Consider the following 19,385-nt stretch of genomic DNA (forward strand, 5'->3'; position numbering starts at 1 on the left):
TGGTAAAAATTTTATGATTGGAAATGCTTTCCATTTGAGGGCATGTCAATACAAAGACCACTTATTTTAAAAGACAGGAACATGTTACTTGACCATGAAATTATTACTCAAAAATTACTCAAAACTCCTAATTAAACTTTAGCAATACCACATCTTAGGTGTGACTTTACTTTAAGGATAATTTTGTGTTTAATCCCTGGGGTGATGGTGCAGCTTTAACAGTGTATGCCTAAATGAGATATTCTCAACATTTTGACACTCAAAACTTTGAACTATAATACAGAGTACATAAGGCGGAACCATACAGCTCAATGAGTTATCATGAAACAATGAACCCACCAGGAGTTCAAGAAGTCAAACACTGCCCCAATCACCGACACCTCCCTCATGCAGTTACTAAGCCTTCCTTCCTTCGGAAACATAACCACTTTTCTGACTTATAGCAGGGCAGTTAAGCTTGCCTGGTTTTGGGATCCCTGGGTATGTATTCTTTTGTGTTTCAGTGTTTCATTCAATGAAATGTTTGTAAGATTTATTCATGATGCTGTGGTTACTATAGTTCATTTATATTCATTGCTGTCTGTATTGTATGTGTGTGCTCATGGATGTGTGTGGTGTTGTTTCCAGGTGGGACTACTGTGAATGTCGTCGATATGAATCACCTTGTACATATCTCTTGGTGCACATACACAATGTATTTCTCCTGAGCATACGACTAAGAGTGGCATTTCCCGATCAGATGACAAGTATGCGTTCATATTTTTTAGAAAATACCAATGTTTTAAAAATGATACAGCAGTTTACACTCCCACCATCGATGTATGAGAGTTCCTATTGCTTTATATTCTTGTCAACACTTATCAATCTTGTTAACATTAGCAATTCTAGTGGAGATATAATAGACCCATATTGTAGTTTTAATTTTCATTTCCTTGATGACTCATGATTTTAAGTACCTTTTAGTCTATCTGTTGGCCATTTGAATATCCTCTTTGGCAAAGTATCTTTTCAAGTCTTTTGCCCATTTCCCTATTGGGTGTATCTTTTTCTTGCTTCTGTGTACAGGAGCTTTAGGTACCAATTCTGAATACAAATATTTTGTCTATTGTATAAGTTGGAACTCTCTTTTTCTTCTCTGTGGCTTGCTGTTTCACTCTGTTAATGGTGTTTCTGATTAAGAGAAGTATTTAGTTTTAATGTAGTTCAATTTATCAATCTTTTTTTTATGGTTAGTTCTACTTGTACCCTACAGTCAGTGCTGACTCCTCACATCTTCCACCTGGCCATTCTGTAGCCCTACCAGTATTCCCTGGTCATTATTTCTCAGACACAGCCTTTATCTCCTTCTCTGGGCCCCCAACTCCTGCACTTGTCCTTCTCAACATTCACCTGGATTTCTCATAGCTTAGCTTGACTCTTAAAGGATGTGTATATATGAAAATTCAAATATGCACAGGGACTAAGGAGGTGATCTGGGGATCAGCAACCCTAAGAATACAGGGACCATCTGAAGGGGTGGCCTCTACCCAGTTCCAGTCCCCTGTTATTAGGTGGGAGTGCTAGCCCCAGGTTTTTCAAGAGAAAATTCATGATTCAAATTCTCCCAATTTTTGTAGTGAATTTAAAAACATAAATGTCATGTAGGCCAATTAGAACCCATATGCTGGGTCCAGGGACAGACAATACTCTTTGTAAAAGGTACACCCTGGTCCAGGGACCAGCTCCAGTCTGCCAGTGCTCCGGGCAGTGCCCGGATGCTCCCGCTGCTTGCTGGTCCTGCCCTGGCCTCTGGACCCACTGGAGCGTCCCAGCTCTGATCTCCAGCGCCAGCGCTCCCCTCTCAGTGGCCATAGTGACAAGAAAAAGGCCTCCCTCCCTACATTTGCCAGACAGACTCCTTTCTCAAGCTCCATAGGCCTTTTAAACCCAAAAATCTGGTTGCACCTTGCCTCTGTTAATAGGCTCCCCATTACCTACAGGCAGTAAGTATCCCAGTTCCTAGAGGAGGTGTTCATGGTATACCCTCCTCCTAAAGCCTACCTCCCTCTATACTCTCTTCTGCCAACTTGAAACTGTGTGCCCTACCTATCCTACCTCCTGTCCCTCAGGCAAACATACAAGCTTTCTCATCTCTGAGCCTTCATTCCTGCAGTCCCTTCTGCCCAGAACACCTTTGTTCTAAGGCCCCTGATGAACAAAATTGCCCCTTCCTTCAAGGTCAGCTGGAGCTCACCTCCTCTACCCCTGATCTGCAGTCCCTTAGGGAACGGGCCTTTATCACTTTGGTGACACCACCACATGCCCCGACTTACCCCTGCATTGTGATGTGATAACTCATTGAGCTGCCTGTCTGCACTTCTCTTCCTGGCACTATTGCACCTGTAATTGGTAAGCCCATTGCAACCATACCATTGGTGTGCCTTCTTGGTTATGTCTGTCTTCCCAATTCCAAGGGGGAAGGGAGTCTCTCTGTTTGGTTCACCCCACAAGCCTGGTTCCCAGCACTTGTCCAGCGCCTGCGTCTGGGGCAGGGTGGGCACGTGGACACATCCCGAGAGGGACAGTGCCAGGGATACAGACGTAGGTTCCTCGTTGATGACCGCTCCGACTCATGGCGGGGCCCCAGGAGGTGCTCTGGGCACTGGAGGAAGGAGGGACCGGAGGCTCCCTACTGTAGCAACCTAATGATGACAGCACACTGAGGCCTGGTGACCCTAACCCTGCCCATGACGAGTCGGGAGGCGTGGGGGGAAGCCACGCATTCCCATTGCCACTCTTGGTGCTTCCTGGCATCTTTTTCTTTACTTCCCTTGTTCTTTAACGTGTCTATTACACGTTTGTCATGTAAATATAGATAAACAGACTGGTGCTTTGTCGCGAGGGGGGGAAAGAGGAAAATCTTTCAAGATCCTGACCGGCGAGCAGCCGCAGGTGGGCCCAGATCCCGAACACTCTGGGTGGCCAGAATAGGGGGATGCGTGAGTGGAGCGGGCGTGGGGGTGGGAGTGGAAGCCCCGCAGGACCGAGAGCGCCGGGTGGGGAAGCTGGGCTGTCCGAGGTTCGGGGCCTAATAGCCGGGGTGAGGCTCGGGGGCAGCACCGCGCACGGTCGGACGCAGAGCCCACCTCCCCGGCGACCCTCCGCCGGCGGGCGGGCGTGGTGCCTCCTCGGTCTCACGGCGGGGTCCGTGCCGATGGCGCGGCGCCCCCTGGTGGCCGACTTCAACTTCGCCCCATCTGCAGCCCCCTTCTCCGTGGAGATGAGACAAAAGGAGCCAAGACTCAAGTCGGCTGTGCCACAGGTTCCTGGATTGTGAAATGGCGTGATAACTGCATCTCATAAGGCTATGCTGACGATTAAAGGCACAAACTTACAGACAGCACTTAGGACACTGAGCGCTCAGCATGCCTGAGCTATAGAAGGACTGCAGAAGCCATTCTGGGATCTCCATGTGTCTGCAGAGGTGGTTCGGGTGGAGTAAGTAACCAGTGCGAAAGGTGCCTCGTTCCTTTTCCAGTTGTGGACCCAAGCGAGAGCTTCTACCTCATCCTAACCTCCCAGGCTGTGAGGTGTACCGAGGGCCAAGTTTTAAACAAATGTTTGTACCCACCCGGGACCTCCAAGGTCACGTTTATGGATTTGGTGTCCACAAAAGAAGATGCCTGGTGCTTGGCACATTGATGGAGCACAGAGCTGAAGCATCGGAGGCCTGAACTGATGTCACTTTAAATTAGCTGCCCCACCCTGCCTGCGACTGAGACTTCCAGCTCCGAGCCTGGGCTCCAGCCTCCAGACAGGGGGAGAGAAGAGGTGGGAGGGAGAAGAGGGAAGGGGATAGAGCAGCCTCCACCCCACCCCGGACCGGGATAGCCTGGGAGCGCTGACCATGAGGGAGGCTGCCGATGGGAGGTTCCTGCAAGCATGTGAGATAGGGGCTCCCTGTGCTCCTCAAGGTTCTAGCACGGCCCGCTCAGGAGTCCCTCTGAGAGCGTAAGCTCCGGGAGGCAACCCTGAGCTGGGAGTGCCTGCCTGGGACTCATTGGTTGGGGACTGAGGCCCTTCTTCTAGGTCCTGGGTGGGAAGAACCAGCCATGGATACTGACCAGGGGGTGGGTCCAGGCTTGCCGCACCATTCCTGGCCTGCTATAAGCCAGCCCTTGAGACCCTGCAGGAATCTCTGAGCCTGAACCTGACTGCCTTGCCAGGCTTTACCTCTGTGCTCTTTCACAGTCCCTTTGTCCAGTGAATTCTCGGAACTTGCACAGGTTTTCCTGCTGCCTTACCTTTGCTTGGCATGTCTTCTCCTGCATTTTGGAGTCTCTTGGAATCCAGGCCATCCCTCACCAGGCTAACCAGGTTCAAGCCCCTTCTCTGTTCTCTCAACTGAATGACCTCATGGCACTTGTACTTTGCCCTCTGTTAAGGTCTTATTCTTGCTCCTAATTATATGTTCCCGAAGGGTACAGAGTCTGTATTTGTAATCTTTTGTCTTTGTACACATCAGGTACTAAATGAACAGATGAAGGCACAAATGACAAGGGAAGGGGGCCTCGTTTGTGCCATTTACAAACAGGACTAGTTGTACTGACCTTCCAGGGCTGGCAGAAGCTCTGGGTGAGATCCCTCCACTGTGGATCTGTTCATCCCCTCCTCCTTCTCGGAAACCTTGCTTCAGGCTCCTTTGGCTCCTCAGCCTCCCAGATCCTTTGGCCCTTGACCCCGACACATCTCTCCCATCTCAAGAGGACATTTCCCTGACGCTGCATCTCTCTTAGCCACCACCCCATCTTTGCTTCCTCTGAGGCAACCTTCTCCCCTCCTCCCCATCCCTCTGCAGACTGCCTGTGGACTCGACCTTGTCTGGAAATTATCTCACGTTGACACTGCCTACTTTGGGAAACTCTTCCTGGCTGTATCTTTGCCCCCAACAGCCTGGCAAAGCAGACCTCAGTGGCCAGTGGGCACCTGTGTCTACCCAGGTTCACCCCAGTGCTAGAGGATTCCAGCGCTCATCCTTATCTGATGTTTGTCTCCTCGAAGCTCACAGGAGGATCGTCCTTCCCCATTCCCATGCCAGTTATGAAAGGACACACAATTAGTTCTGGCCAATGGGCTAAGGAAGCATAAATGATGCATGTTACTTCTGGGCCAAAACATTTACTTACCAGTGAGCGACCTTCAGAGACTTCCTGCCCCTGCCTTACCAATCATGGCGGCATGTTAAGAAACGGAGGAACCTCAGGATCCAAACAGTCCAGATTATCGAGCCACCATTTGGAGGCCACTGCCCTGGAGACTCACCTGGACCCGCAGTGGACTTTAAGTGAGCAAGATGTGAACTCCCACTGTGTCGTGTGACAGATTAGTGAGGTATGGGTGGCCAAGCCTATCTTGACTTAAAGGAGTTGGTTAAATGGATGGGCTTTGTGAGTTGTAAAGATCTGTGCACATTATAGTTATTGTTTCCAAGGTGCAGCAGATGCCTGGGGAGCAAGGACTTCAGCAAGGTAGGGTGACTCCTGTGTGGTATGGCCACCCTGCAGGGGTGAGGATGGGGGCGGGTAAAAAGTCGATGAATGGCCAGGCTGTGTCCTAAGGGAAAAGCTTGCTTTCACGTTTTGTCAAGGGCTTGGCCAGGACCTGTTTCCATATTTAATCTCTGAGGAAAGGTTATAATGACTCTGGTGCTATTAGTAGGAGATAGACACTTCTCTTAGGTATTTAATTCCTGTTGTTGTAAAAGATAGGAGTTCTCTCTTGGATTCGCAAGATTTCTCTCTCTCTCTCTCTCTCTCTCTCTCTCTTGCTCTTGCTCTCCCCCCACCCCGCTCACAGACAGCTCCTGCCAATCTTTTTGGGAATCTGTAATATAATATTTTAATATTAATTTGATACTGACTGGATTCAGCCCCGGCTGAACTGTATCTATCCATCTTTGAGACTGGTTGGAAAAAAAAAAAAATCACAATATGGCTTTGTTTCCTAAGTAAGAATCTGCTAACCTGTCACCAGGTGGGCTGTTCCCTTGAGGGTCAGCCTATGTGTAGATCGCTTAGAGCCTTTTCTCCTGGCAGCCTTTTCCTCATTGTCCCTTTTACTTGCAACTGTCCTCTAACACATGGTGTGTAGGGTTAAAGTAGCCCTGGTTAGTGAACAGTCGTAATGATCTGGCTACTTGAAGAAGTAAGAAAATGGGTTAATAAAATATTACCTGGTTCTCCCCACCTCCATTACCTATGTTACATGGCCCTCAGGTTCCCCACCCTCCAACCCTCCCGTGGGCCTGTGAACACCAGTGGGTACAGGGGGGCCTCCCCACAAGTTCAGCGGGGGAGATAGAGCTGGTGCTGGAGCTGGACCAGACAGAGAGGACTGGACAGCCTGGTTTGAGTTCAAGCCTGACCAGTTATTATTTGCACAAAGTTAGCCACAATGGTTACTTCCTTGATTTCAGATCCCTCGTCTTCAAATGAGTTCTTAAGGTCAGTCTGTTCCCCATTGTGGGGCTATGGTGAGGATCACTCCGGAGAGTTTTGAGCCAAAGAATAATTTATGGAGTTACGGCATTTGAATTCTCACTAAATTTTCCCTCTCTTAATGCCAAGAATGTTCAAGGAAGGATGGGATAAAAGGGTTCCTGCCGACTTTCCTTTCCTGGCTTTTTCGGTGAGCCCTGAGGGACTGGGAGAAGCATGGAGCGGAGGGCTGGGCTTCCTAGGGTGGGCCAGGAAGGGCGGCACAGGTGTGTGCTCACAGGGACGCTGTTCTAGCCCTGGGGCCTCGCCTCTGCTGGGTCTCGGGGCTCAGGGGAGAAGCAGGGGAAGGGCCTCAGACTGGGAAAGAAGCAAAAACCAACAGTGGCAGGACCCAAGGGCCCGCAGATGGCCCTGGGAGCCAGCTCCAAGGATGACTGATGTGGGCTTCCCAGCCAGCCAGCAGGATGGGAGCTTAGAGCCAGACATAATCGATTTAAAGAAATAGCTGTGACACATTTTGTACTCTCAAGCTCAGAGGGCGAGGATTCCCTTCTCAGTACTGGTAAGAACCAAATAAGCATGTTCGCTCTTGGACTGTTTTACAAGCCCACGCAGGAAGTCAGATTTGTAGGCACCCAGGAAGTCAGATTTGTAGGCACCCCCTTCGCTGTGTCATCCTTCACTGACACTTGAGCCCACCAAAGACCTATCAAGTCTGTAAATTTCTCAGTGGCCTAAGCCTGGGTGGGCATCCCCAAGGCTGGGCTGCCCTGCCGACCCTCCACACAGGGTTTGACAGCCACCCACATCGGCCTCACACGAGAGTCCAGTTAAAAGTGCCATTACCGGATCCGCTGAGACCCCCATAAATAGATGCAGAGGATGAGTGGAGGGGGTTGGAAATCTACCTTTCACCAACATCCTCTATGAGAGTCTGACACTCAAGGAAGTTTGTCAAGCTTTGTTTGTAGACGTGAAATGAAGGTGACGTCATAGTCCCTGCTGGCAGTTGGAAGGAAAGATTGGCTGGGGGAACGGTAATGTTGGCTGCGACCAAGTGATCACTGATGACTGTGATATTAATTCTGCTTTGCATTCTAGACTTAGCTGTTTTGTGAAGAACCCCACTGCTGGATATAAACTCAAGGGCTGGAGTGAAGCTTCCTGAGAGCCCAGCACTGTGGGCCTTCGGCAGTTCCCCGCAGGGCTCCACGGAAGGAACAAGAAGCACCTGCTCTGCTTTGCACCAGGATGATGGGCTGAGAGTTGCATTTCTGATCCCCACAACCATGGGTCCATGTGGCTTGTGGCATGGACTCCTCCTTTGCCCAGAAGGTGCAGGCTCCGCCTGCTCTCTGACAGGTACACATGGCAGTACACATTCGTGACCAACTTAACATCAATAGCAAAATTATAATATATTAATAGCAATATCATAACAGAATCAAGGTTTGGGAGGGCAGCCAATCTTCCAGACTCTGAAGGTTGGCATTCACTGTTGGTGTGCTTAGCTGAAAGGCAGTGCCTTCAGAATTTAGTTACATTGCAGCAAGAAAGACAGACCAGGGTTAGCGGCAGGGAATCATTTTCCAAGCAGGACCATTTTAAATGCTGAAACTGGCCCCTGAGGTTGCATGGGGTCTTCCTCCCCGAGTGAGGTCTTTGGAAATAAGGCTGGTGGCTTTGGAAATAAGGCTGCTGTAACAGTGGCTTTCACAGAGTTCAGTCTCTTGGAAGTTTGGCCATTGTCTTACATTTTTTGGCCCTTCTGGAGGTGGCTTCTGATATGTCTTTGGAGGAGTCTCGCAAGAGGAGTGGCCCTCAGGATATCCCCATGTGGCAATGACCAGCACCCAGCTGCTCCGGAGGACACAGTGTAGCCAGGTTCCTGTCTGGCCAAGGGCCAGGGGCACGGTCCGTCTGAGGGGGGAGGCATGGATGGTCAGGTTGCTGTTGACAACCTCTGGGTTTTGGCTGTGCCTTCCCCATTCCCCCCCTGCCCATGGAGCACACTCCGGGAGGAGCCCTAGTGTAGATGGAGAGTGGTGGGATCTCCGTGAAGCTCAGTGGAGAACCATGTACTAGCATTGCCTTGCACAAAGTCCAATAAATATATTAATGGATAAAGGGCCTCCTTTGTTGGCTTCTCACTCGGGGCCTCTACCACACAGCTGCCGTGTCTCTCCACTCAGGCCTATAGAGGGCGCCACCTCTGGAGGCTGGGTAAACGTCCATGAATATTAGGGTGCTTGAAACCCTGAAAGTAAACCTCGCCAGCCTCTATTTTGTGGGCTGCAGCTCACCATCCAGTTTGGTAGCATTTGGCCTTCCCTTGGCTTTGTCACTGGCTTCGCTGGCACCCCGGGCTCCTTCTCTTTATTTAGTGGCACCTGAAGTCCAGACAGAGAGGCTTGTGTGAAGCCGCCTCCTCAGCTCCCAAGGAAACTTGGAGAAGATCTTCCCATCCCTTTGCGATGAGGAGTATTGTCCCCGCATTATGGTGGGGGTGGGCAAGAGGTTGGATGCCACGGCAATTTCACAGACTTCTTCAGGTCCCCACCGTGGTGTGGCTTTCTTAGTTTGAAACACACCCCCAGAAAGACAGAGACGACCATGCACAGACCCATGTACAGAAGGATCTAGAATTAATGTGAACAGTGTTTGGATGACCTGTCCTTGGGGTGTCTTGGTCCCTGTTCCAGTGGGGGTAATGAGAGGGGACCCGTTGGGCATAGTTCCCCACATGGCAGCTTCCAAAATAGCCTCTTGGGGCAGGAGGCATGGATCTGAGAGGAAGGGAGCCGGCCCCTGTTGGGTTCTGTGCTGATGCTGAACCCAGATACCAAGGGGGCTACAGCCAGGCTCCCCCATCCCCTAGCTCACTCAGCCCACCCCCTTCTTTCTCTGGACAGATACCCCTTTTCTCTCTCCACTTAGAACCCCGCCCCCAGGACTGGTCAGGGCAGGGGCTGCCTGAGGGGGCATCCTCACCGGAGGACCCAGCACTGAGGAGAGTGTAGGCATGTGGGGGTCCCTCCCAAGCAGCCAGGGAAGACCCAGCTCCACAGCTCTGTGCCCACCCAGCCCAGGAGCACAGCGGCCCTAAGGAACCCTGAGTGGGGGCCTTTGGGAGGAGGCAGGAAAGGCAAATGGTGACTGGGGTTGTTTTCTTATCTAAAAAACCAAAAGGAAATGACTTATTAACATTAGTAAATACAGACAGGTGTGGAAGGGTAGGTCCACACTCTGAAGCTGGGGTCACCAGGCCAAGGGTCAAGGGTCAGATGAGGCCTGCAGCCTTCTCCTGCACATTGTATTCCTTGTTCTTCTTCACCCGCCAGCTGACGAAGAAGAGCAGCAGTGTGCCCAGCACCTTGTAGCCCACCTGCAGGCCCAGGTACCTGTGGGGCAGGAGGACACAGGACTGGTGAGGGGCTGTGGAGGCTCTGGAGCCTGTGTCCCAGGGCCACCAGGAAGAGCAGCAGCATTCTCACAGTGGACCAGGGATTGTGTCATCGCCACTCAGGGAAGGATCTGTCACCATCCAGGTGGGGACCATTTTCCTCATTCCTTTGAGCCGCAGGGATACAAGTCTCCCAGTGAGTAGATAGAGCCTAATTCACGGGTCCTCATCTTTGCACTGCTGCCCCCTAGAGGGCCAAAGGCAACACTGCAGCCCCAGCTAGCCTTGAGGGTCCTGTCCTCCTAGCAAGCCACAAGAGGGGCACCTTCTGGCTCCCTCTTGGTCCACCCCTCTCCCAGCCTTCTGTGCCACTTTGATGTTCCCAGACCCAACCAGCTCCCTCAACCCACTCTCCCCACTGTTCCTGGTCTGTGTTATGATAGCAGCAGGTGAGGTGGCTAGAAGGGGTACAGTACTCCGTGGCTCTGTAGCTGGGCTCAGACCCACTGAGGCCTGTCCTTGACCTGTTCTAGGAGCTGTGATGGGGCCCCCTCTCTCTGAGCAGGGGGAGGCTGGCCTAGCATCATCATTCCACAGCCATGGCCTCTCCCTTGGACTCTAGCCATCTCCTTTCCCTTTGACACATTTCTTTCTGCTGCTGTCCCTCCCAAGGGCCTGTGGGGATTGCAGATTGGGGGCCAACTCAGAGCAGGCCCTGGGCCTTGTTACTTGGATGATGCTCTGTGAGTGCTGAGGTGCCCATCACCAGCGGTCCCTGCTCCCTGTCTATGGCATCACCCCTCTGGTCTTCTGTCCTGGACGCTTAGACACCCCCCACAACAGCCACCAGAATAGGTGACTGCCCTTTGCTCAGGTTTGGGGCCTGGCCTCCGGGACACACGGCGGCTGGGCCCTCACCTGTCTCGGAGAGCGTCGTTGTTGTAGTAGGCACAGGCCCCTGGCCGGCCCGAGCACTGCGAGTTCCACCGGATGCAGGAATAGTCGATGGTGAGGCCGTAGAGGGATGGGGAGGGCAGCCAGGCTGGTGCCGGTGGGAAGAGAGTTCAGAGAGCTCAGGTCACACAGAGAGACAGGCAGAGGCGCCCAGCAGGATCGGAAGCCAGCCCCCCAACGCCAGTGCAGGTAGGTCACAGGTGTGAGAATAGCTCTGCCCCGCCCCTAGGAATCACAGTGACTTTGGGAAGCAAAATAGCTTTCTGTGAAGCCTGAATTCCCCCTTTGCTAGAGCTTAGAAGAGAAAAGGGACCTGCATGACCCTTATAGGGCAGAGGAAGTCACAGAGGTCACCCTGATCCTGCTTACAGACAACACAGTTCCCACACTTGGGATTGGTTCCAAGGGGAGGTGGCTGACCTCCACTGCATGGCAGGAGGCTCTTAAGGGCGTTGACTCCTCAGGGTCTCACAACAGTTGGAAGTGGGTGGGTGGGTGTCCTCATTTTAATGAGGAAGGTGGCTTGGTGAGCTCACCATCACAGAAGTAAGAGGAGGCAGGGCTAGACTTTGAGCCTTAGTTTACAGAGATTTGACTCCCAGGCTCACACTACACCTCCAGAAGAACCCCAACACCCTGGTTGCTTAGAGCCTCAGTCCCAGACCCCCTGAACTTTCTCGAAGCTGAGTGGTGACCTGGTCCAGCAGGGCCAATGCCTTACTGCTGTTACATATTCTGGAATGGCCCCTCTATTGTTAGCTACAGTTCTAGGCAGTCTCTAGACTGGGGAGGGGCCCCCCTAGGATCCCCACCCCGGCCAGGCCATCCCATTCTCAGGGGTCCCAGACGCTGCTTAGGGGCCTGTGAGAAGCAGCAGTCTTCTGCTTGTGGCTCCACCCATAAGTGGGAACCTTCTGGAACCTACTCAGGTGAATGAGAGACTGTAACTGGCCACAAGGGCTGACTGATTTCCCATGATGTTCCCTAAATAGAAACAAAGTCCAGAACATTTTCAACCAAATGCCAGTGGGTAATTTGAAACTAGCCAGGGTTCATAAATACAAAGTCTTTTTTTTTTTTTAAATCCCAGAGTGGAATTGCATTCTTGGGTGATGAATGCAATCCCCGCCCAGGCCTGGGCTTTCTAATAGTGGTCACATATTGAGTTATCTGAGCTCAAATAAAGAAACAAAAGCCATGGGAGGGCAGTTCTTCTGCTGGAAGAGGCAGGGCAGGGCTCTTTGAGCCCATCCGCTGCTGGCTGTGCTGGGCTGGCAGAATGCAAGGTTTCCTTCCCAGTGGAGGTTTATGAGCAAGTCATGAATGAGTTATAAATGAAAACAAGCATGACCATAGCGCTTCCAGAACAGGGTGGATCCCGCTGTCCTGCATCCTCTGTGCTCGTAATACAGGGTTTGAAGGGGCTGTACTGGGACTAGAGGAGCAAGTGGCCCGAAGCCAAGAAATGTCAATAAAGTTGATTCATTCTTCATCATCAGAACTTCTCACCCAACCTTGGCTGGTGAGGACCCTGCAAAGGCTCCCACTCAGCAGGCCCAGGAGGTCACTTCACCAATACACCCCAGAATGAAAATGGAAGACGCTACAGGGCCAAGCGCAGACGGAGCTCCTGGATAACCACGCACAGTGGGCTCTGTGGAAGCTCAGCGTTTGAGGTCAGGAAGTGCATCCTGGTAGTAACTGAAGTCCCTCCGCGGCAATTGCCATCCTCCCCACTGCAGTCCACACCCACCAGGCCCTTAATAAACACGTCTTCAGTTGAATCCAGTCCCTTTACTTGGTGTACCTGTCACTGCAAGGGTCTCCGTGTTAGTGCCATGTGTTTACCTAGTGCCAGGGTGTGTTAAGAAGGGACGGTTCAGCACACGCAGTCTGGGAATGAGCCTGCAGTGTACTAGTGAGACTCACACACAGGTGCCTCCCTCCAGGCCACGCACCGGGGAGGGCTGGTGTGCCGTGCTGCCTGGAGTTGGCTCACCCTCCCGTGTGCGCTGCTGACCACGTGTGTGCAGCTCTGAGCTGCTTGAGGGCCGGCAGGGTCCCCCCCGCACAGGGCCCCGCATGCACAGAGAAACATTCGCTGAATGGCCGTAGCAGGAGTGAATTTTGTAATTGGGAGGAAAGATTTAAAAACACCTGCCTTTAATTCTCTATTAGGTATGTTCAGTTGTGCCTGCTTTTCTTACATGATTTTGTTTGGAATTAACGCCATAGATGAAATCTTTTTTAACCACAAGTAACAAGGAAACTGCCCATAGAGGGTTTCGGCATTTGGGGTGGGGTTGATCGAGCACACCTTCTCTTTACAACGGAGATGAGAGGGGACTTTTCCCATCCCCACCCTGCACCGCATCCCCCTCAGAGGTCCTGGGGCCACTCCTCCAAAAGGGGGTGTCTCAGACACTTACCTAGCAGGCGCATCAGTAAGAACTGTACCCCAATGGCAAATGACTTCTCATCCTGGTTCACCACACTGAAAAAGGAAACAGGAAATGAGCAGCAGGAGGACTTGGGGCTGTGCCTTCCCTCAGTCAGGGGCAGCCAGCCTCAGCGGACTGGCAGACAGTGTTCACCCCAGCCAAGTGCTTCTGTGGTTTGTATCAGTGGTTCTCAAAGCTTGATCACTGGACCAGCAGCATTGGCATCCCCTGGGAACTTGTTAGAAATGCAGATTCTCAGGCACCACCCCAGACTTTACAATCAGATACCCTGGAAGCGGGGCCTAGCTATCTGTGTTGTGTGAATCCCTCCAGGGGATTCTGATGCACCTCAAGTTTGAGAACCGCTGGTCTCTCTGATTGTCAGAACTGCCTTGAGCCCCCTTCAAGAGGTAATGGGCAGAAGGGGCTGGAAGCACAGAGGATACTGAAGCACGTTTTCATAGTAGCAAGTCTGAACGACCTGTTTTGCAGCAATAAAAGGCAGCCCTGATACAAAGTGTAATTAGGGCCCCAGGGCTGTTGGCTTCTGTTTGCAATTGAAAGAATCCTCTATCTAGTGACAGCTTTGTGGGCACACAACCTGCGCAAAAGGTCCTCCCCTCAGAAAAGCCCTCTGTTTGGTTTAATGCTCTGCTGTGGCTGTCTTGAACTTCTTAATCGTTTTGGAGCTGGGAGCCTGGCGTTTCTTGCAAATTATGCAGCCAGTCCTGCCTCTCCCCTTTCTTCCTACAAGAGGGGAAAAGTATTTGGCTGAGGAAGGAGATTGGGCCGGGGGAGCATGTGGAGGTGGTCTTGCCCCACTCTGACATCCCAGAGGATGTGGAGCACTTCCAACTTCCAAGTGCACCATGAATTCGTGGTGGGCGGGGCCTCCTTTTCTGGGGACCTCCAAAAAAGGGTGAGAAACCAGGAGCTGGCCCGCAGGGGCACCTGGCTTCTCTCTGTGTGAGCACACACATTCCCCTGTGGGTGTTGTTGGGGAAAAGCACTGGGGGCTCAGGGGACAGCAAGGAAGGGAACTAGAAGTAAACGGGAAAGGGACCTTCTTCCAGTGTCTGTAATGGGTGGCCTAGTGAGAGCAATGCTCACTGGGGTGTAGCAGGGGACTGAGGCATCTGTGGGCCTCCTCCCCAACTCCCCTGCAGTGGAAAGGGTCCCACATCTCAATCTAAAGTCTGCTCCCTTTGAGCCTACAGATCCCTCCAATGGCCCGATCCATAATTGATGCCTTAGTCCTTATCCCTGGGCAGACTCCCCTAGTTTCTCAACTAAATGGGACTTGGGCACCTAGTTTGGCTTTTGATCGAAATCTTGAGACCTTTGGTCTCTGTCCCCCTAAGCCCTGAATTAATGCTGACTTTCTGGCCACTCTCTCTCCTTCTATATTTTCAGTGAATCTTCTCTCCCAGCCTATATTCCTATGCCTAGCTGGGGACCAGGACTGATACAGCGCTGCTTGGGTTGCCTACAAAGTCATCTTCAAGCCTCACTTTCTTTACATTAAATAGCATCCATTCTTTCAACCTTCCCAGTGGGATTTAGCTTTAATCCATTTTGGGGTCCTGGAGCCTCCTCTCCAGCTTTGCTCCAGCCCCTGACCAGACTTAGAAGGCAGAGATTTTTCTGGAAAAGCCCATCCTGTGGTTGAAAAGATGCTTTCCCCCATAGCTTCCCCATCCCTGGGGTGTGACAGAAGTCCCCTAGGATGTGACCTCCCACCCCCTTGAAATTTCCTCATCTTTTTCCCTCTCCTTGTCGTGGCCACCCACAGATCTTTCTCAGGGTTAGAGTGTCTCCCATGGCCCATCTGACTTGGGATATAAGAAGGGGTCCCCCTCAAAGGGCTTAGGTGAAAGTGCTGGTCCTTTGAATGCACAGGATGGGGAGCCATAGAGAAGAGGCAGTGGCAGTACTAGGAGAAGCACGGGGCTCTGAGCATCTCTGCACACTCTGGAGGGGTGTGCTCAGGAGACAGAGTGCTGACGGCTCCTTTCCCAGACTGTTTCTCAGGGCTGTGGTTGCAGTGAGCAACCTTGAAACATGAGGTAAAGTCTTGTCCTGGACCAAGAGCAGGCTTGGTCTATAGAGTGGTGGCTCTCCCAAGCTCAGTGTTCCTCAGCCATGACATAAACCACTGCACAAGAAACATGCAGCTGGGCACCTCCATGTCAGCCCCCAGGACTTGAGGGGCAAGGAGAGATGATGCAACATGAGGTCCATGCTGCCTGTTGTGCTACGAGTAACAAAGTCCTTTGACCCAGGAGTCTCCTGCCTTCTGCCAGCATCCTTGAAACAGTAGTAGAAATAGGAGCTTGGTAGTTTGCAAGTTAACTTGTAAAGAGGGTAGAATCCCAGACCCTGACAAGTGACTACTTCTGCTTCCTCCTTATCACCTAGGCTTCTGGGGAAAATAGGTCATTGGCACCTAGCTAGCTCTTAATAATAATAATAACTACTATTATTAGGTGGTTAATAATGATAATTAACCAATATGTAGAGCACCTCGTATTTACAAAGCAATTTGCCATATAATCTTTCCCACCAGTTCTTTGAGGTCAATATCATTAACCTACTTTCATAAACGAGGAAATTGAGACTCAGCGAGACTGGCAACATCCAAGGACATTGAACCAGTGTATGGCAGAGCGGGGCCTTTGACCCTGGGACCCAGCATCAAATTCTGTGTTTTTCACTCTTGTTTGTGAGGCAGGTGAGGACAGGAGGGAAGCAGGGAGGGGTGGGTTAGGTGAACTATGTTGAAATGTTGTTTTCTCTGCAGAGAGTGAGGTGAAGGAAGGGTCATTCCCTGTCAAAAGCTCAGAGGCACCGAGGTGCCATGGCAATGGGACACCACTGCCCTCCCCTCCTGCCTTGGCCAGTCTCTCCCTTCTGACCTGGGTCCTGGCTCCCAGTCACTAGCTTTTTTCATTTTCATCCTTTCCCATAGCTTTCATTCTGTTTCTGGAACTGTCCCAATTTTCCATCCCCGATTTCATGCATCCAACTGAATTCTCCTCCTCCTCTCAGTTCTTTTAGGATTTAAAAATAAGTGAATTGACAGGCATTTCCGAATTGTGGAGCCAGGCAGCCTGGCTTTGGCACGTGGCTCAACTATTCCAGCTCTGCCCTCCTGGGCGGGTGGCCTCCCACGTGCAGAACGGAGACACTCCCAGGGCGAGGAAGGGGAGATGCAGTGGGGAGGTCTGCAGCAGCCCGGCATGGGCGGGGCCCTGGCACTGCTGTGTTAGCGTCATCTCCCCATTTCACCCAAAGAACATTGTACATCATGTTCAAAGGGCTCTGAGGACCAGGAAAGGGAGTAGAGCTGACAAATGGGCGGCTGGACACAAAGCGAAGGCAAAGGCAGGGAAGGAGAGGCGCGCTCACCGCAGAACCATCATGTAGAGGGGGTTGTGGGAGATGCAGGCGATGAGGGACACGAAGGAGATGAGGAAGATGGCCGGGAGCAGGAAGTGGGCACAGGGGATGGGGCATGATCCTGTCTTTGCTGAAGCAGATCCCCCGGTCACACAGCTGCAGTTCAAGTAGGTCTTGAAAAGGGGAGAGAAGAAAAGGAGGAAATGTGTCATCATTACTTTGCCTGCACACATATCAAACGCCTGCACGAGCTCTTGCCAGACAGTCCCTCAGGTTTCAACCCTCTGTCCTCTAGGTCTCCTGGGGAACTGGGTGAGGCTGGATTCGGGCATGGGAGAGGAGGTCAGCTCAAGCTTCCAAGGTGTCCTGTGGATCCTACCTCTGACCACAGAGACAAATAATTTTTGTGTTTGGGCGACACAAATAATTTTTACGGAAACCAGCTGCCCAGCGTGGGCTGGGCTTCCGCAGCAGTTACGCCCACACCAGTCCATGCAGGATCCTACTGCCAGGGGAGGCACACCCCGTTTGGGACAAGCGTCTGGGAGGGCTCTTCTCTGCGCCAGGCCACCCTATGCATGGGCAGGCCATGGTTTGGTGAGTTGTTTTTGCTGTTTGTGTGTTTATTGCAGGGAGGGTAAGGAAGGTATAAATAGGAAGAGATAACAGAGGAAACACAATGGAATCCACTGTATTCTTCACCTCTCGGGGCCTTTGCCAGAGAAGAATTCCTCCTGCCTGTAAAGGCCTCTAGAGAAGCAGGTCCCCATCTCAAGCCTGCAAGTCCACATGGCTCAACACTATAGTACAACTCAGTCACCACCCGCTCCAAGTATCTGATGGATTAGCCTATGGCCATTTAAATGTCAAAGCAGCTATAAAGCCAGGATTGGGACTAATGAGGTATGTGGTTTTTTCTACCAGACAGCAAGAACTATGCACCTTCTTTATTTCTGCTGCTAGGAAGCTCAGAAATAAGTTATATACAATATGGCCACTATTTCCATAGACTTTTTTCCTTATAATTTACTGTTTTTTTTTCTTGATATTATGCTAATGGATGGTGATTGTGTTGTTTTTGGAAACTTGTCAAGATTATTTCTGCAAGTAGATGAATCAGAGGAAAGTAATAAAGATAAGAAAACCACAGAGGCTACCACAGACTCCTCAGGCTAGAAGGTGACAAAAAGAACACCTTGTCCAAGTTCCTTGTCCTCCCTCAGCCCAAGATTCATGGTCCTCTGCACATAGAGGTGGCCATGGAAGCAGCTTTCCCTTTCCTTGGAGAGGAGGATGGTAAGTGAGGGCTGGCCTTGCCCCTGACCTCCACGCAGCCTCAAGGGGATAGGGTGCATTCCACTCCTTGGGGGAACTGTATAGGCTTCCCGCTGCTCTTAGGAAAAAGAACACCTAAGCCTGGCCTGCCCAGCTCCGGCCCCTGCCAGGTCCCTGGCCTGGCTGGCTGTGACATTCCTCCTCTCTCAGTGCCAGCCTTTTCTCCTATGCCCAGCTCATTCACGCCAGGGGGCTTTGGGCTTGCTGCTCCTTTAGTGGGAATGTTTCACCCCCAGGTCCTTTTGGGGTTTTCTTCTGGCTGTTCAGTCCTAAGGTCACTTCCTCTGGGAGGCCCTCCAGGCACACTCTGTCCAGTAACTTTCTTGATGGCCTGAGTTACTTTCGAAACCTATCTTGTGCATTTATTTGATAGAATGCAAACTCCATGAGAGCAGGACTTGTCCGATGGGTTCACCACTAAACCCTCAGCATGCATGGCTGTGCTGGGTGCTGCCTATTTGTTGAACAACTGACTCATGTTAGTTTGTTGCTGGCAGGAGCCATAGCACTCAGGGGTCTGATAGGACCTCTCCAAGTGAGCTAGTGAATGTGGGTTGCACGAGTGGAAGGCTGGTGGCCAGGAGATACATGATCTTGAACAGAAGAGCCCCCACACTGAGGCAGGGTCCTGGGTTGTAGGCTCAAATGTGCCCCTAAATAACTGCATGACTTTGGACCAGTTGCATGGCCACATCTGGGAGCTGAGGGGGTGAACCTAATGCCCTTGATCACTGTTTCCAGTGCAAACCTTCCAGGCTCACATCTCAGAGGACCCCCTGCCCTTGATTTTTCTGGACCTGTCTGTGTGGCTTTAGCACACAGCCAGGAGGCAGGACCCAAGGATGCCCATTAGGACCGCTCAGGGTGAGGCTGGAAGGCCTCAGCTGAAGGAGTGCTTTGGTTTCGGCTTCGAGCCTCAGGAATGAGCATTTGTTGAACACCGACCAATCTTTAACTGACTTTTGGTTGTAGGCGTCTGGTCCTGACCTTAGGGAAGGGATGAAAGAGAGAGGGTGGGTGTGGCCCGGTGGCCAGGACAGAGTGGCTAGGGGCCTGCCCATCCTGGAGCTGACAGACATCTTTGAGGGCACACACTGAGTGCGGGGACCCCGTGGGGCCCCTCCTGCCCTTACCCGCTGCTTGGAGGCTATGGTGCTGACGTTGACGTGGCTACAGCCTGCGTGGCACGGGGAGAGGTACTCTACCCCGTTGTCTCCGCAGACCGGGTGGAAGATGGAATCCGGGCACGAGCAGCCCCTGCGGCAGGCAGGCGGCGGCGGATATATAGAACTTGATGTGCTGCCAGAAAAACAGGAAACGGGGACTCAAACAAAGCCAGGCCGAAGAAAAACCTCTCCGCTCCAGTCCAACGTGAGT

At 51.8% G+C, this 19,385-nt stretch overlaps 1 protein-coding gene across 2 annotated transcripts in view; it reads right to left on the reverse strand.

Annotated features, from left to right (window-relative positions):
• Positions 1 to 7,071: 7,071 nt before the first annotated feature.
• SLCO2A1 (solute carrier organic anion transporter family member 2A1) overlaps positions 7,072 to 19,385 on the reverse strand; it is a 78,276-nt gene continuing 65,962 nt past the window's right edge. Inside the window, exons 10-14 of one of the 2 annotated variants that reach the window (XM_054594966.1) lie at positions 19,142 to 19,307; positions 16,683 to 16,846; positions 13,263 to 13,327; positions 10,798 to 10,853; positions 7,072 to 9,877 (exon numbers count right to left, since the gene is read on the reverse strand). In XM_054594966.1, coding sequence (XP_054450941.1) covers positions 9,683 to 9,877; positions 10,798 to 10,853; positions 13,263 to 13,327; positions 16,683 to 16,846; positions 19,142 to 19,307 — 646 coding nt within the window. In that variant the 3' untranslated portion in view covers positions 7,072 to 9,682. Of the gene's footprint in view, positions 9,878 to 10,797; positions 10,922 to 13,262; positions 13,328 to 16,682; positions 16,847 to 19,141; positions 19,308 to 19,385 lie in introns of both variants that reach the window. The other variant, XM_054594967.1, reaches the window with a different exon arrangement.

The sequence above is a fragment of the Pteronotus mesoamericanus genome, unplaced genomic scaffold (assembly GCF_021234165.1).
Source record: "Pteronotus mesoamericanus isolate MK-2021 breed Mesoamerican mustached bat unplaced genomic scaffold, CSHL_Meso_final scaffold_54, whole genome shotgun sequence".
NCBI classification, from domain to species: Eukaryota; Metazoa; Chordata; class Mammalia; order Chiroptera; family Mormoopidae; genus Pteronotus; species Pteronotus mesoamericanus.